This window comes from Aythya ferina, assembly GCF_964211825.1.
Source record: "Aythya ferina genome assembly, chromosome: 1".
NCBI lineage: Eukaryota > Metazoa > Chordata > Aves > Anseriformes > Anatidae > Aythya > Aythya ferina.
The window spans coordinates 92,900,677-92,916,750 of NC_140296.1; the positions used below are offsets into that span (position 1 = coordinate 92,900,677).

Genomic DNA, 16,074 nt, shown 5'->3' on the forward strand with positions numbered 1-16,074 from the left:
CAGTGCAGATGAAAGTGTAAAGCAGAGAGAAGAAAAGAACTTTTGCAGGGATGTTTGTTGTTGTTTTTTTGTTTTGTTTTGTTTTGTTTTGTTTTTCTCTGGCAGAGCATCTTGTGTCAGTGTTGTCTCTTTATTTATTTTTTTTTCTTTCACTGGGCAGACCTCTTTATCTCAGGACAGTGAAGCTGCACTGATGATGGACTATGCTGCAGCCATGGACAGCTCCTGCAAAGAAGCAGATCCAGCACCCACTGGAGAGGAGGCTATTGCAAAAGTCACCTCTGATGAAAAGCTGTCATTAGGTGCTTCAGAAACAGTACCTGATACTGACCCTCAGCAAAGTGCCCATAAGGCTTGGGGCTTGGAGAATGGCAGTCAGCAGTGGAACTCCAACACGCTCTTAGACCAGACCTGTGAAGAAATATCTGGGAGCTCATTAAGTGTTTCAGAAACTGGGAGCATGAAAAAGTCTAAAGGTATGTGAGCCTTACCTCTCCTTCAGTGAACGTCTGCTTTTTTGTACATAAGTGACAGCGTTGTGCAACATTGTATATAGTAGGTTATCTTGTACTGATTTTTCTTCTGTAACTCCATGCAGTTGTGATGTTGATGGAAGCTGTCTTACTAGCAGCTATAAAGAGTGCAGACCTCCTGCTCCCAGAGGTACGGCAGGCTCTCTGACGTTCTCCTCCATCTGGAAGCTAGAAGGGCTCACCCTTACAAGCTGCAAGGCAGACCACTAAGCCTGACTCAGTATCTGGGAGGGAGATAACTGACCACATTGTCAGTTCCTCAGTGAGAAATGTGTTCTTGTAAACAAGGACTTGTGCTGTGTTAGGAGTCCCATTACTGATGTGAAATGGCAAGGTCCTGTGGTTGCTTCCTGGTAGGTTGCTTGTCTTCCTTTTTTCTTCCTTGCTTCTCTGAGCACAAGCTTCCCTGCCCTCACTAAAATATGTGCTCAGTCAGCACCAATGGCTGAGCCAGAAGTTTTTCTGTTTTCATTAATACATAGTTTTCTATAAACTGTAATAAAGCATAATTTAATAAGTAAATAAAGGGTCAGATCATTTTGCTCATGTAGTTACATGCCTGGATAGCTGCAATTTAGAAATGTCTTAGGATTCGTTGTGTTTCCTTTGACCAATGACCTCTTAGGCTGTTGTGCTGTCTTGTGGCTATGTGGTAGACACAGGTGGCTGTTAGAAAGTCTGAAAGAAGAGTGACTTCAGTGGACTTCCACCTGTGCCTTGAACAGGCAGCACACCAGCCTCAGGGGATGCGCATACAAGTTGCAAAAATGGCAGTTTCTCACCCGTATTCATCCCTCTTTTGCTTTATTTTATCTTCTTTCCTTATCCTGAGATAGTGTGAAATGGCTTTCTACAAAACCTCAGTATAGTACTAGATTATTGTAATGTGCCCCACATAAGGTGTATCTGTAAGGCCTCTTTGTCAAAGTTCTCCCTTAGGACATTGAGGTCTTGTCTTTTCACAGCACTTTTTTTTTTTTTTTTCATCTGATAGTTTAGAATGGCACAGCAACAATCAGTTTGGCATTAGAAAGTTTTGGGTGTGTTTGGGGTGGGGTTAGGCAGCTAAGCATGAAGTGAACATTTGTCTTTTTGGTGAGATTTACAAAGCTGTATGAGATTTTGCAAAAACCTCTGAACTCCTCTTTAATGTGTTATTCAAAATATGCAAATGGAAGTTTGTTTGTGAACTGTTGTCTCTTTTTTTTTTTTTCCCTGTGCAGTACGTTGCAAAGAGATCAGACTTCTGAAGATTCTCTTTGCACAGTGTAGGGTGGGACTGCTAAAAAAGGGCAAGTTATCTCTAATATTTGAGACAGTTGTCTCAGCTGAAAAAGATCTCTAAAAACAGTCTAAAATCCCTTTCCTTATGCACAGATCTTTGTGTGGAAATCTTGAATCTCTGCTTTGTCACAGCCAAAGAACTTTTATAGAGTGAGATAGGGAAAGGAGGTAGAAATGTCTTCCTGAGTTAGGTTTGAATAGTTCAAGGGGTTTTTTTGTTAAACGCCTTCCCTTCTAAAAAACAAGAACAGCAACAGCAAAAAACAGCCTTCTTCTTTAAAATGCCTTGTGTATGGTATTAATGTCTTAAAGTTAGCGTTGTCTTTCTCTCTATTTTTTTAGTCTTGCATATTTTTGTTCTTTACCTTTCTGACTTCCTGTTTCTTACCCATTCCCTTTTATAAACTTAAGAGGACCACTATGCCAGCCAGAATTAATTACCTACACAGTAAGTTACTTTCGTCTTACTTTTTAAAGAAAATGTAGCTTTACAATGGTACTCTCATTGTAAAAACCAAAGCAAAATGTAGTTTGGCACCTGTCTTCTTCTCCCCCCATCCATTTCTTTCCCCCCTCCAAAATGGCCTTCCTGTGCTCGGATGCCCTCGCAGACTCGTCTGCCGTAACAAATTCGTGGTGGGTGTGCTGTCCAGGTGGGTCACACGGAGTGGGCTGCAAGGAAGGCTTGGAGGGGTGCTCTGTGCTCCCGATCTCTGTCCACCATGCCCATTCCTGTCCTATCTGGTTATCGGTCAAACATCTGCTCATGCAACCATGTGTGACCCCATACTGGATATGCATACACAGAATGCTTATTTTAAAAGCTGCTGCTTACAGTTTTCTAGATCTCTTTTCTAGCCAAACTCCTTGAGCTACAAGTTCCTCAGCAGCTGTTTACAGTCACTTGGATTAAAACTGTTTTGGAGTTGGGAAGGAATGGAAAGAAGCAACTCTATTCGTTTCCTAGTAGATGTAGAAGGGAATCTGAATCTAATTTCTGTTATCGACCAAAGTGATCCTAGCCCCACAAGCCTGTGCTCAGGAGCCTGTGAAGACCTGAGTCTGGACAGTGCTCTTGAGACTCTCTCTGCTTATCTCCTGGTGTTAGGGGCAAAGTTGGCATGCGGATCCTGTTGAACTCGAGAAGTAAGCATGCAAACAGCACGAGCATCACCAAGCTTGTGATTTGCCCTGTACCCGATCTCCTCGGTCGGGGTGCATGCCTCCACAGCAGCTAGAGCCACCCTCAGGCAGCACGTGCCAGGCTGGCTGGAGACTGATGGGTGGCAGTGGGGATGTGGCAAGCTTCCAGGTACCGGTGACCTCAGTACCTCTGAAAACACAAGCTTTCATGCCAAGGGGCTCCTGCTTTTGCTGAGGCCATGCTGTTCTCAGGGAAGTGCTGCCTGCAGCTTTTTCAGCTGTAGCGAGTTGTCCTGGGCCACCAGCACAGGTTTTGCATCATTCTTTGTTTGGTTCTGTTCCCTAGGATGGAAAATCGGTCTGAATGGATAGGACTAAGTATCTGTTTACAGATAAACTCTTCTGTCCTGTACCTCCCATTGGCACAACTTCTGCTGCAGCTGCCAAGTCTGCTGGGCAGAACAGCTGAGTGCTAAAACAAAAGCCGCACAGCAGCAGGGCCTCAGCAACCTCCCCCAGCCCCGGCATATTAACAACTGTCAGTGTCACGGGGTAAAACACTGCTTCTTTTATGCTGTTGACAAGAGCTTGAAGTGGTACTGCCTTGCCAAAGTGATCAGTCAGGGGGTGATGGGAGAGCAGTCGAGAGTCAAATCCGTGAGTTGCAGTTGCTTTCAGCCGACTTCTGCTTCAATCCCGTTGTGCCTGGTGAGCTAAGTCTCGGCCTCAGCCAGACAAAACGTGCTGGAATATCCTCCCGGATGCTGAGTGCCTAGTCCGTAAAATAAAAAGTAATAATGCCAAGCACACATTTGTAAGTGTTCCGGTCTGAACAAAACATCTGGCTGCGTGGAGCAGGGCTGCCATGAATTGCCTATTCGGCAGCTGCTGCTGTGCGAAATGCCACGCAGCCCGCCTTGAGTCCTTTGATAATGATGTAATCCTAGTTGTTGGACATGGTCACATGCAGGAATTAGTCTGAGCATTGCTTTTTGCATCCGTTTGCAATGGGAGGAAAAGCAGAATGGAGACTGCGTGGTGACACGATTTAATGGTTGATTTGAGAAGGAGTAAGGAAACCTGGTTGTGGTAGGGGAGCAGGCTGCGGAAGCTTTGCCGGGGAGGTGACTGTCCTCACGCACGTACCCACCCGACTGCCAGAAACCTCCTGTGTTGGCTTGCTACCTGGGTCCTCCTCCGTTCAAATTGGCTTGTGCCACTGGGGCGACGACAGTGCCCAGTTCTGCACAAATCGATCACTGTGTTAATGCTGGGCTGATGTGCTGGCACCTGGCTGAGTGCTGCTGGTAGCATCCCTGTCAGCTGCCACCGGGCTGCCTTACACATCAGGAATGCATGTGGAAAGGGAAGGTGGAATTTGGCACAATGCTGGCTGCAGAAACAGCCAGGGCTTGCAAAGAAGGAAAACTGCTGGTGTCTGGTGTTGCCAGCACGAAGCCCTGGTGAGACGATAGCTGCAATTGCCTTGGCTGCACAGCAGGTTTGACATGGGATCAAGAGGAGGAGTACTACAAAAATAAAGGAACCTGGACTGATTTACCACAAGAAGGGATTTGGGCAAATTTCTGAATCTATTGGCAGCAGGTGTAATATTATTTGTAATCTGTTTGAGGTGAATTGTTATTTCTAGCAGGATTTTCAAACAGCGAACGCTTGATGATGGCTACTCTAGGTGATGGTGCTGACCTCTTGTAGAATACGTGCAGCCTGGCTTGTTCCAGTCTGCTGCATGCGGGCTGGCTGCCAGGTGCTGAGCTCAGGCACCAACCGCGTCCTGCACTTCAGATTAAAATGCCACCTTCACTTTGTGCATAACGGGGTCATCTTTTTGTTTCAGCTTCTTTTACTGCTGAAACAACAGACAGTAGCATTTCTTTCTCTATTTCATTCTTTCTGTGAAATACACCGTACTTTTATTGCATTAGAAAGGTTGCATATGCCTGTTTGACGTTTGAGAACCCAGTGTGCAACCCACACTAAACGCTGTGCATGTGTATGTTTGAACACTATCATAGCTTTCAGAAGAACACTTGAAACAAAGTGTAAGGAAGGCAACTTGCCCGAGATGCGTGGATTGACTTTAGAAGTTGAAATCAGAGGATTAATACTTGATTGCTTGTAGATAGATTGCACGGTAGCTTTCCTTCCTTTTCAACTGCATCAGTTCGGAGAGAACTGAAGGAAAAACTACTCTTTCTGTAGTGCTCCTCCAGCAACGCGTGCGAGCTCTTCTCTCCTGAACTTACCTGCTGACTGTAAGAGCGTGTGGATATGCATAGTTGTAGAGCTACCACAGTCTGTCTCGAATCTAAGCGATTCAGTTTGCATGATACCTGCATGGAACGAGGAGAAGCAGAGAAATACATAATTTCATGGAGCCTGAATTTCTTCATGGTATTTGTCTGGGTCGAGTGGGGGAAGGTGGATTCAGTAGCATGTAGTGTATGTATGTGTGCCTCTGGCTGACAGCACAGCGATTGCTCACGTTTGCCAGTATCCAAAATCACTTGTTCCAATGCGGGACTCGTGCTCCTATGTCCCATCAGTTACAAGCCATCAATATTGCTGATTTAGATGCACCACTCTCTTAGCTTTCTAACATTGAATTGTTAAGAGGGTTGTGCTCAATCTGGAGATGTTGAGACCCAGGCTGTTTTTTAGTAGTGGTGCAGTTAAAGGTAAAGCTGTGGTCCAAGAGGAAAGCAGCCCGTTCTGTCTAAAGTGTCCTGTGCCTCTGCTCTCTGCTTCTGCAGGTGGGATTTTGAAAAAAAGCGCGAAGCTCTTCTTCCGTCGGCGACACCATCAGAAGGACCCGGGAATGAGCCAGTCGCACAACGATCTTGTCTACCTGCAGCAGCCCCTGTCGGAGGAGACACGCAAGAAGGGAGGCACGCTTTCACGTCTTCTTAACAGAAAGCTGCTTTCCAAGAACAAAAGCAAGAGCAAACTGAACGGTGCTTCGGCAGAACCATATGTATAAGAGCGGACGCTCTCTGGTGGGATATTGCACATCAGTTGTTTACAGAGCAGTACTAAAGAATACGAATGAGGCTGATGACTTGCATAAAATGATGTTCGCTAACGCAGTGGTCAAGGAATAAACAGAAGGCTTGTCTTTTTTGTTTATTCTTCCAGAACATTTTTCTCTCTGGTTATCGAGTTGTTCCTCCGAATACAGGCAGCGCTAATTGCATCGTGACAGCTTTTGGAGGATTGAGTGGGTTATTGTACAAAATGAGGGAGGACAGGGAATGGTGCAGGTGGAGAGGACCTGCACGTGAGCACATAGTTTACATTAGTGGGGAGCTGAGAACTGAAAAACCATACCTGCTCTATGGCTGAACCACTATCAAGAGAGAAGATGCCACTGTGCTTCCTTGCTGCAGCATGGAGTAGTAGCAACACAAGTCTCAGTTTGTGTTTCTGGTCAGGCTGAAAGGGAAAAGAGAGACCCAGATCCAGTTTGTATTGTAATTTGGAAACGGGTAAGTTTTCAGAAGCAGACCTAAAATGCTGATTAAGATAGCCTACTGTAATATCTGTAGCCTGCTATAATAACTGCTCAGTCCATGTAGGTGGAGAGATGCCTTTTATATTAGCCATAAAATCAATAAATTATGCAAACACTTATACTAGCATATTGTTTAATGTTCTGTGCATAGGTTATACTCTAAAAAAAAAAAAACAGAACTTTTTTAAAAGTCTACTTGAGTCTACTTGCAAGCAAAACAGTTAAGACTTCTCCTCTGTAGCTTTTCTTCCCTGTGTGAGAAGCTGTGCTGCTAATGCAAAAACCTATCTTAGGGGCTCTAATTCCTTCTACCAAGTACTTGTTAGACAAGGATATAAACCATCATATCAAATGCAAAGCTAGGAGCAATAAGTGTCAAACAGAGCATATTTAACCCTATATAAACTTCTCATTAGACAGCTTGTTTTACTTGCCAAATACTTACTGAGATCTTAGAAAACACAGTTGTGAAGAGAACTCTTAAAAAAAAATAATGATCACAGTTCCCTCGGTCTTTCAGTTTCTCGATCTACCAGTGTTGCTATGGGGTGAGCGTTCAGTTGGCTTTCTGACTTTTTTCCCCTCATTAAATATTGCAGCTGGCTCCTTTAACTCCTTTAAGTTGAAAGGAAAAACTGGTGAAAGTAAAGGCATAGTTCTTGTTTCAGCTATTTAAGAGGGTAAAAGGCAGTGTTTCACAGGTACCACCTTTCATGCATACCTATAGCTTTCCATTGTATACATTCCTGCTGAGGACAAAGGACCAAGCCTGTTCTCTTTCTCCAATAAAAACATCCATTCCATCAAAACTACTGACACAAATGGAAGATAGACTGTGCCTGCTTTGCCAACAGGGTTTCCCCTTCCTGTCCCTTAAAATTCATCCAAGGCTTTGGCAGATATTTCAGCTTTCAACTTAAACCATTCTTCAAAAATAGAAAGTCGCTGAAGAACAGAAACACGTATCAAAACTTCCAATGGACTCTAGGTTCCTTGGTATTTTCTTTTTCAAAGATAAAAATAACTTTTTTTTTTTTTTTTTTTTTAACCAGCAAAATAGTAGAAGAAATGAATTGTCAAAATATTTTAACTGAGTCTACTGCTTAAAAGTAACATTTATGTGTAACCTAGTAAAATCACTGTAGTACAACAGTCCGGACTATCAGATGGCTGTATGTTTAAGCATGCTGCTTATTATGAAAACACTTGAAGGCATTTTAATATTCTGTGTTTTGATAATTTGTTACACATGAGTGTCCTGGAGCTGTAATGTGCTTAAAAATCCCAGTTTAGTAATATGGGTTTGTCCTGCTTGAGTGTGTGTGAACACTTTTGTTTGTAGTTATTTTAACACAAAGTAGAAGTTAGGATTCATTCATTCATTTTACAGCAGACCACGATCTGAGCATCCAAAAACCTGAAGTCAAGTTTCTTAAACGTGCACTTTTCCCCTCGACTTTGCTAGGAACTCTTTGCATGCTGGGGCAGGGTGGGTGATGAAATCCATCACAAATTTTAAATGTTCGGTTTTGTTTGCTGAAAGAGGAAGACTAACCACCAAATTGAAGAAACCAAAGCGAGACAGCTCTGCGGATAGCAGCACCCCATACACTAAGAGCTGGAGAATTGGGAATGTAGAGGGAGTATATAACACTACTTGGAGTCTGTTTAAATTACTGAACTGGGATTTTAATTTACAAAAGCTTTATCATTTACTGTAGGATGAAGTGGAAATAACACTGAATAATGTGCAGAATACAGAAGGGTTTGCTTGTATCTTACCCCAAAGAACAGACACACCCTGAGGCATTTTTGGTGTTTTTTTTTTTGTTGTTGGTTTTTTTTTTTTTTTTTGGTTGATCTTTCCAAAAGTCTTGGTAATTGCCTAAATGTGTGTCTTAAATGGTGGGAACTGCAGTGTGTGTATATATATATATATATACTGCAAACTGTGTGAAGATTTGTGCTCACGTATATTGAAAGAGAATTAATTATGAAGATGAGGAAAGCAAGGCATTTGGGGTTAAAAGGAAATCACGGGAATCTTGTTTTTTAATTGCCTTCACTCCTCAGGAAAATAAACATCATTTGGTTTGATATTTGACCTCTGCATCTGGCTGGCGTGTGTTCCTCACCTCTTCCAAAAAATGATTTTTGTCATATTGTAAAAACAAGATAAATATTTCTGTCCATAATTGAACCTTCTTAGTCTGTGTTTGTGATTTGCTTTTGCTTTATAACATTTAAGCATTTCGTTTTTATGACATGACGACCTGCATCCCTACCTAGCCAAGATTTGCCTTGGCTTTTCTGGGAATTTTAACTGAACAAGAAGTACAAGAATTAAAAATTTCTTTGTAAATTAAAGTGATAAAGCTGCTTAATATCTCACATGTGAATACAACCTAGGTAACTTTGTTAATGTTCACTTAAAGATCACTTTAAAAGTCACTTTGAAGAGGAGGGGCTCCTTTATCCCTAAGGCACTGTGTTTCACATTCAATTCACCCCAGGAGAAAATGTCAGTCATTTCACTCCCAACACTTTTGAAACTGAGGCTGCAGGAAGAAGGGATGTCATAATGAAAAAAAAAATATATATATATTCATTTAAAAAGCAAAATACCTTTGGCAAATTTGTTCGGCTTAATGGAGAGGTAATAAAACTGTGCAAGCATAAATTCTGGGCTTTATTCTTATGCTTTCTGTTAGATTTTTATTCCCCTGCTGACTCTTTGGCTGGGGCTCTAGGTCATACAGACCCATAGTTACTGCCTGGCTCTCAAGAGGGCTTGGTTTCCAGTCCTGCTTTTCTCAGACGATGCTGTTGCCTGCCTGTGATACCAGTTCGAGGATCAGTGAAGTTGAAATTTTAGGGTTGTTTTTAGTGCTGCAGCTCCTCACTAGTCCCAGGTGGTTTTCAAATGAAAGCTCTCTGCTATGTATTTCAAGTAATACTTTGGTGTTCTTGATATGTGAAATATCATAGGGAAAAAGTGGAATTGACTACATAAAATGTTGAATGTATGGGGGAAGAGAGCCTTGCTCTTGTTTTAACATCTCTTTTAGCTCTGGTAAATCAAGGTGTTACAAGGGGCAAGAGCTCTACAAGGTGGGAGTCACCTGGATTTTCTGTTTTAGCTTATTGCTGCATTTTACCTGTAGAGCTGAAGCTTGAGGTAAGCGCTTTTGGTACAGAAGGAAGCGTACCAGAGCTCCAAAGGCATTCATTCCCCCTGTGAGCAGGCACAGCTGACCTCCTACTCTGACCTCCACAGCACCTCGGTGGATTTATTCACGTGTTTTAAGTTAGCAAATGCCTCGGCGCATTGCTGAGCCGCAGCCTTGGTGACAAACAGTCCAAGATTAACGACGTAACAGGGAGGATTGCTTGAAGTCAGGGGTGAATAATACCATTTCACTCAGGATATCCAAACTGCTACTATGCAAGGTGCTGGCACAGTGCGAAGGATCTGTGAAGGAGGGATCTGAGGTATTTCCAATACTGTAACTTTGTATTTCCCAACAATGTACTATGCTTTGATATTCCAGGGGGAGTAAAACATTTTTTCCTAGCATACAACTGTGATGGTCACTTCTGTGGTGTTTTATTTTGTTGTTGTTGTTTTTCTGTGTGTGTATGTAAAATTAAGTTGGTGTAATTAAGAAGCCTACGATGTACAGATTTATTACATCACTAAAAAGCGCGAGGATTTTTTAAAGAAATAACTACTGCTGTACATACAATAAACGCCAGTTGACTCTGTGTTGTGTGCTGTCCTACGTACCTAGTCAGCCAACCTTAATAAGCAGTTTTCTACTCCACGAATTTGACCTGTTGTTTAATGCAGATCGTTCACCTGCTTGTCCAGGGGCAGACTCCTCCACCTACTCTGTGCCGACACCGTGGGTTATTTCTGATAATCCAGGCGCACCCAGCCCTACAAGGAGCCCTCTCTTGTTCCTTAAGAATTATCTGAAACACGGACAGGGTGGGAATCTAATGGAAGGGGGAATTGTAGAATCACCATGGTTACTCATTATTTATTCTCTCAGTTTTATAGTATTACCCTGAAACCATTTGTAATTTGGGGGAGGTATTGGGAGGCAAAAGGGGTGTTAGTGCATAGGTCCTGTATGAAAGACACCAGTACTAAAATGAGCACTGCCTGCGAATGAGGTTCTCTTGCGATCTTTCTGACAAAAAGTTTGCATTCTAAATGAATGCTTCCACAAAGCCCTACCAGACTGGAGGAAAGCAAGCCAAAACATTCACATGAAAACAGACACAGCAGTGCTTTTTCTTCCCAAAAGTGAGTGTTGCACCTTCTTTTGCAAGGAAACTGTACGTTGCCGTGAGAGTTACTGCCCACACCTCTCTGCCTATTTATTTCAAGTCCTTGAAGCGCTTAGCTGAAATCCCCTATTGCGCTCCTGACAAAGTTTCCTCATTTTCCTTTCTGCTCTAATCTTGGGTCTTTATTTATTTAACTTCTGTGGTGCTGTGAGGGTATGCTAGCAAAAGTGACAAGAAGCCTCCGAGCTATGGCAGGTGCCACATTCTGTCGCTTGGTTCATCGTTCCTGAACAGTGAATGAAAGGCATCCTCGTTTTTTTCATCTCTGTGCCAAGGATCAAGCCAGGTATAATGCACGAGTTCGTGGCCTGATGCCAATGCTGAAAAAATACACACAGAAAGCGTGTGGGAGCTGCGGGGTGCGGGCACACACGCGTTGTAAACCCAGACTGCTTTGGCTAAGAAACGTGCGTGTAACTCCCGATCAGAGAATCATAGATGGGTTGGGTTGGAAGGGACCTTAAAGGACACCTGGATCCTGGATCCACCCCCCTGCCATGGGCAGGGACACCTCCCCCCAGCCCAGGCTGCCCACAGCCCCATCCAGCCTGGCCTTGAGCCCCTCCAGGGATGGGGCACCCACAGCTTCTCTGGGGAAAGAGCCGGACCGCTTCCACACATCGCAGAGTAATCCCCCTTAACCAAGCAACCCTGACGCTTCATTTATTTATTCATTTATTTATTTATTTAATTTATGGATCCCGTTCACCAAGGCGGCAGGGGGGAAGAGGGGAGGGGGGGTGGTGGTGAGGACACGGCGAGGACTACATCTCCCAGCGTGCCCCGCGCCCCGGCCGCGCCGTCTTCCGCCGTCGCGTGGTTTCCGGAGCGGATCGGAACCCGGAGCCCGGATCCGATCCGGCTCGGGCCGTTCCCGGGGCAGGTAACGCCGCCGCCACGCGCCCCCCCCCACCCCCCCTCCCCACCCCGCGCGCGCGCGCGCGGCCCCCCCTCCCCTCCCGGTTCCCCCCCCCCCTCCCTCCCCTCCCTCCCCTCCCGGGGCCGTGGCGGCGGCGGGGGCGGGCTCCGGGCGCGGCGGCGGCGGCGGCGGCGGCGGCAGCGGCGGCTCCGTCCCCTCCTCCACGTCCTCCTCCTCCTCCTCCTCCGCCTCCACGCCGCCTGTTCTTTGTTACAGCGGCCGCGCCGCCGCGCCGGAGGGAGGGAGGGAGGGAGGGAAGGAGGGGGGCGAGCACCGCGGGTCCGAGGCAAAACCCGGCGGAGCCGCTCCCGGATCGCGGCTCGGGCCCCAGCGGGAGCCCTCCGCCGGCTCCCTGACGGGCGGCGGCCGTTAACGGCCCTTAACGGCCCTTAACGGCTGCTGGGGCGCCCGCCCGCTCTGAGGGCACGGGAGGGTGTCCCCCCCCGGGTGCGTTTCCACCTGGGTTGTGGCCGCCTGGCCACCGCTGCCCCTTTGTGTGGAAATATATATATATTATATATATATAAAATCTTATTTTATTTTTTTTTAATGTGAAAAATATAGAGAGAGTGACACATGTTGACGTGGAAAATAAAAAGGGAGTTTTCTCGCCGGCTTTGGTTTTTCCCCCGTGCAAGGCAGGGTGGTTTGGTGCGGTGGGACGGGTGGCTTCACGTAACACTTTTCTGACAGAAATGCTTCAAAATAATTTAAAAAAAAAAAAAAAAGAGCCCTGAATAAAAAAAATGTATAATATATATATAGCCCAGAGTGAACAGGAGATAAAAGGTGAAGTGAGCGTGTGCCCGGTGCCGCCGCGTGATGACATCATGGCACCGGGCTCAAAAGCCCCTGGGGTTTGTGAAGGGTTTTGAAGGGTTTTGAAGCCCGCAGGTGAGAGCTTGTGTATCTGCACATCAGCATCCTTAAACCCACTTCTGGCGTCCTTCCTTCCTTATATTTCTAATAAATTACGAACGGGAAGACAACGCCTCAGGAGCTTGTAGCAGTGCAAGGGCTGATAGTGCAAGGCGGTCAGTGCTCCTCCTGCACCTGCACGCAGGGACGCGGGTGGGTTTGACACCTAATACCCGTTCCTGTTGTGTTTTGATTTTTTTTCAGAGCACAGCAGGTCACTGTGCTGAGCGCAGGAAAGATGGAGGCTGACTCAGAAAGTTTGCTCTGTGGAAAAGGAAAACGCTCGCTACAAAACTGAAAATTAAGGTAGTGCAGATGATAGCTGAAATACAGTCTCATCAATTAAGTGAGGTATGTGTGAGGGACCTCAGCAGTTTTTCTCCATCACCTTGACTGGTATTTATGCCACTATGATTTCTCTCCCCCCCCCCACTTTATTGCTATTCTGATCTTAGGGCTGCTAGAGCAAGATCGACCTTGGTGCTCTGGTAACGCTGCCGGTCATCAGTCTGCTGTTTGGGAAGGGTGACACAGGAAAGCAGGCGCGCCTTTGAAGAGCGGGTTGCACAGCAGTACTGCTGATCTTGCTGCACCGCATCCCCTGTGTATCTGAACCACTGACTGAGGAGAGTAGTTGTTAATTCAGCCGTATTTAGGATGAAAGTCTTGTCAGGACACAAACTGTCTAAAAATAACTGGACATACACTTCTTGAAATAGTGCAGAGCATCCACAGAGCATCTTGGTTAGGAAGCAAACCATTCTTGCCATCAGCCTGTGGTTCACTTTCTATGGCTTGTTTTGTACTAGTGCACCCCAGGTGCACTAAATACCTGTTGCGTTGCCTATCTGCTTTCGGGAAGATAGCTTTGGGGAATTTCCCTGAATTGCTGCTGCTTCCCAGCACCAGACTTCTGTATAAACATGTAAATGTCTTGTTACGTGTGTTTATTCCCCAGGAGCCATAAACGGCTGGTGCTGCGTTGGCAGTGATAGCCCCTTACGAGGCAGCAGGCGTTAGGAGGGGCCGTGCTGCTGGCAAGAGGAAGGATTTGGGAGGGCTGTGCAGGAAGGCTGGGGTGCCCAGGCTTGTGTACATCTTTGGACAGGTTTCTGTTGTTGCAGTAGCAAATTCTAGGCCTTTTTTCAAACAGGGCTCTGCCAGCCTGGTGTGTCTTTGGTCACCTTCCCTCTCCTCTGTCCTCCTCACAGGTTCAGGCTCTTGCCTGTTATCTTCTTGACCACTGTACTTGCTGTTTCTGCAGCCACATTCTCTCTTGGACTTAGGTCAGGATCTTTGTGTTGCTTTGCCTCTTGCTGGGGCATTGGGAGGATCCCTTATGCGAAGAGGAGAATTTCAAGGTTTGAAAAGGGAAAACTGTCTTCTAGAGCCCACTTGAGTGATCTTAGTCATGCATAATCACAGGCTGCTTGCCAAAAGGATTTCAGATCGTCTAGACATCGAGGAGCAATAAATAGTGCTTATGTGAGTTTTTAATACATACTGCCAAAACTGGTTTATGAAAGTGAATGTGGATTATCCTTGTTTTACAGGTGAAAGCAAATTGGTGGGTTACCATTTCATGGCAGGTCAGTGACAGAGACGGGATTTGATTTTCCGTTTCCTGATGCTTGTTACCAACCTGTACATTTGCCTTTGGAACAGATCTGTATCTGCAGAGTGTAGGCTTTTGTGTTTATTAAATCAGTAATCCAGCCCTTCACAGATGATTTTTAATCTACCCTTCGATATGATGTTGCTTGTTCTGAGGTTCCACAAGAGCTTCTAACACAGGGTGCAGAGAAATGCCTGGAGGTTGGCAGGAGGGGAGCTGCTTAAGATGGCATTGCCTAGAGAGAGGTGCCCGTGAAGCTCCATTTGGGCTTCTTGCAAGTGAATTCAGCAACGCGTGTAATGATACAGCCATCACTGGGGGATTTTCCTTTTCTGTCCCAGCAGGAGCCAGGGGTGTGTTTGGGTGTGCTCTGGGTCAGTCAGCATCATCACTCCGTAACGGGATGTTTCACTAATATGGTGAAAGTAAAACTCATTCAGAACTAACTTCATCTCTTGTGTTTTGGCAGGCTTGAAAAATGGCTGAAGATGGCAGCGATGAGACTATGTTTATTTGTAAGTACTGGAAGGAAGATGAGTTACCTCTTGTGATGTGACTTGTCTCTGCAGAACGTTTGAAATTAAAGACTGAAACAGACTCATTTTTTATTTATGTAAAGGAAGCTCAGACAGCTTATGGGGGAGTGGAGAGAAGGCTGCTAATTTTAAGCATACACATTTTCCTGTTTCCGTCGGCAAACAGATGAAGAGCCCTGTGGATGTGACTTAGCAGAACAGCTTCTTCATGGCTGAAATAAGTGTGGTTGAAGGCTCGGGGCTTGCCAGGGACAAGTCTAAGCCCTGTGCTTGTACTGCCAGCTTTGGCAGCCAGGGCTTTGCACAGGGAGCTCTGACCTGTAGCCTCCAGCAGGAGGATGCAGGCTGGTTAATCTTTCAGGACGAGCCCAGTGTGAGATGTGCTGCCTGAACAGGGGTGCAGCGGGCAGCAGCCTGTGCTTGGTGGACCTCAGCTGTGGGCTTGCTTCCCAGCCTAACCCCTCTGTTTGTCACCCGTCTGGTGCTACAGTGGAAAAAAGGTTAGAAGATGCAGAGTTCACTCACATACATGTGTGAGCAGAGGGGACTTGGGCATTCTGGGTCCGATCTGGGAAGAGCAGAGCAGAGCCTATGTCTTTGGTGATAGGAATCCGCAGTCTTTCGCTCTTGATGGCTCCACAGCTGTGCGTTGACTTTATGGTAGCTAACTCTTCCCTCTACAACATATGTACTGGGGTTCCTTAAAAAACAGTGATGACTTGGTGGGAATTTTTGTTGAGTTGCAGATACCAGTGGTGAGATTACGGTGACTTCTTTTTCGTAAAAAGACCCTGGTAGATGCCGACAAGGATGGGGATGTGGTATCATTCCCTAATTTTAGATTGATGGTGTCACACAGCCTTTTTTCATCTTCCAGTGGAGGCAGAAGTCACTAAATTTCTTGTGCTTTCTTGTGCTCTGTGTAAGTTTTTCCCATGGAATATGGGGAGTGCTCAAGCTCGGGAAGAGCGAGTTGTTATGAGTGGTGCTGTGCACTCCCACAGTTAACGCCACTGAATATGTATTTCATAGACATAAGAGAGTTTCGGAAAATTTTTCATAAAACTTTGTGAACTTGCCCTCCCCAGGGTATTTTGGCATTTAGGCTAAATGCTTAATTTCTCTTGGTTTTGTATTTCTCCCATGGCCGTAATCTCTTGAAAGCGTCCCATATGGCGAGTGAACCAGCCGTGGGGGTTGTCTGCTCCAAGGCATCCCTCAGATTTTGAGATGTGCCA

At 45.5% G+C, this 16,074-nt stretch overlaps 2 protein-coding genes across 12 annotated transcripts in view; both read left to right on the forward strand.

Moving 5' to 3' along the window:
- The window catches only part of C2CD2 (C2 calcium dependent domain containing 2), a 39,650-nt gene extending 29,393 nt beyond the window's left edge, over positions 1 to 10,257 (forward strand). For 2 of the 3 annotated variants that reach the window (XM_084530783.1, XM_084530782.1), the window contains 2 exons: positions 161 to 476; positions 5,735 to 10,257. In XM_084530783.1, coding sequence (XP_084386909.1) covers positions 161 to 476; positions 5,735 to 5,961 — 543 coding nt within the window. In that variant the 3' untranslated portion in view covers positions 5,962 to 10,257. Of the gene's footprint in view, positions 1 to 160; positions 477 to 2,228; positions 2,266 to 5,734 lie in introns of all 3 variants that reach the window. The other variant, XM_084530784.1, reaches the window with a different exon arrangement.
- Positions 10,258 to 11,582: 1,325 nt separating this feature from the next.
- Positions 11,583 to 16,074, forward strand: part of PRDM15 (PR/SET domain 15) — a 33,993-nt gene continuing 29,501 nt past the window's right edge. For 4 of the 9 annotated variants that reach the window (XM_084530682.1, XM_084530690.1, XM_084530689.1 and 1 more), the window contains exons 1-3: positions 11,583 to 11,731; positions 14,239 to 14,274; positions 14,770 to 14,815. In XM_084530682.1, coding sequence (XP_084386808.1) covers positions 14,779 to 14,815 — 37 coding nt within the window. In that variant the 5' untranslated portion in view covers positions 11,583 to 11,731; positions 14,239 to 14,274; positions 14,770 to 14,778. Of the gene's footprint in view, positions 11,732 to 13,051; positions 13,319 to 13,971; positions 14,171 to 14,238; positions 14,275 to 14,769; positions 14,816 to 16,074 lie in introns of those variants that run through there. The other 5 variants (XM_084530688.1, XM_084530692.1, XM_084530687.1 and 2 more) reach the window with 5 other exon arrangements.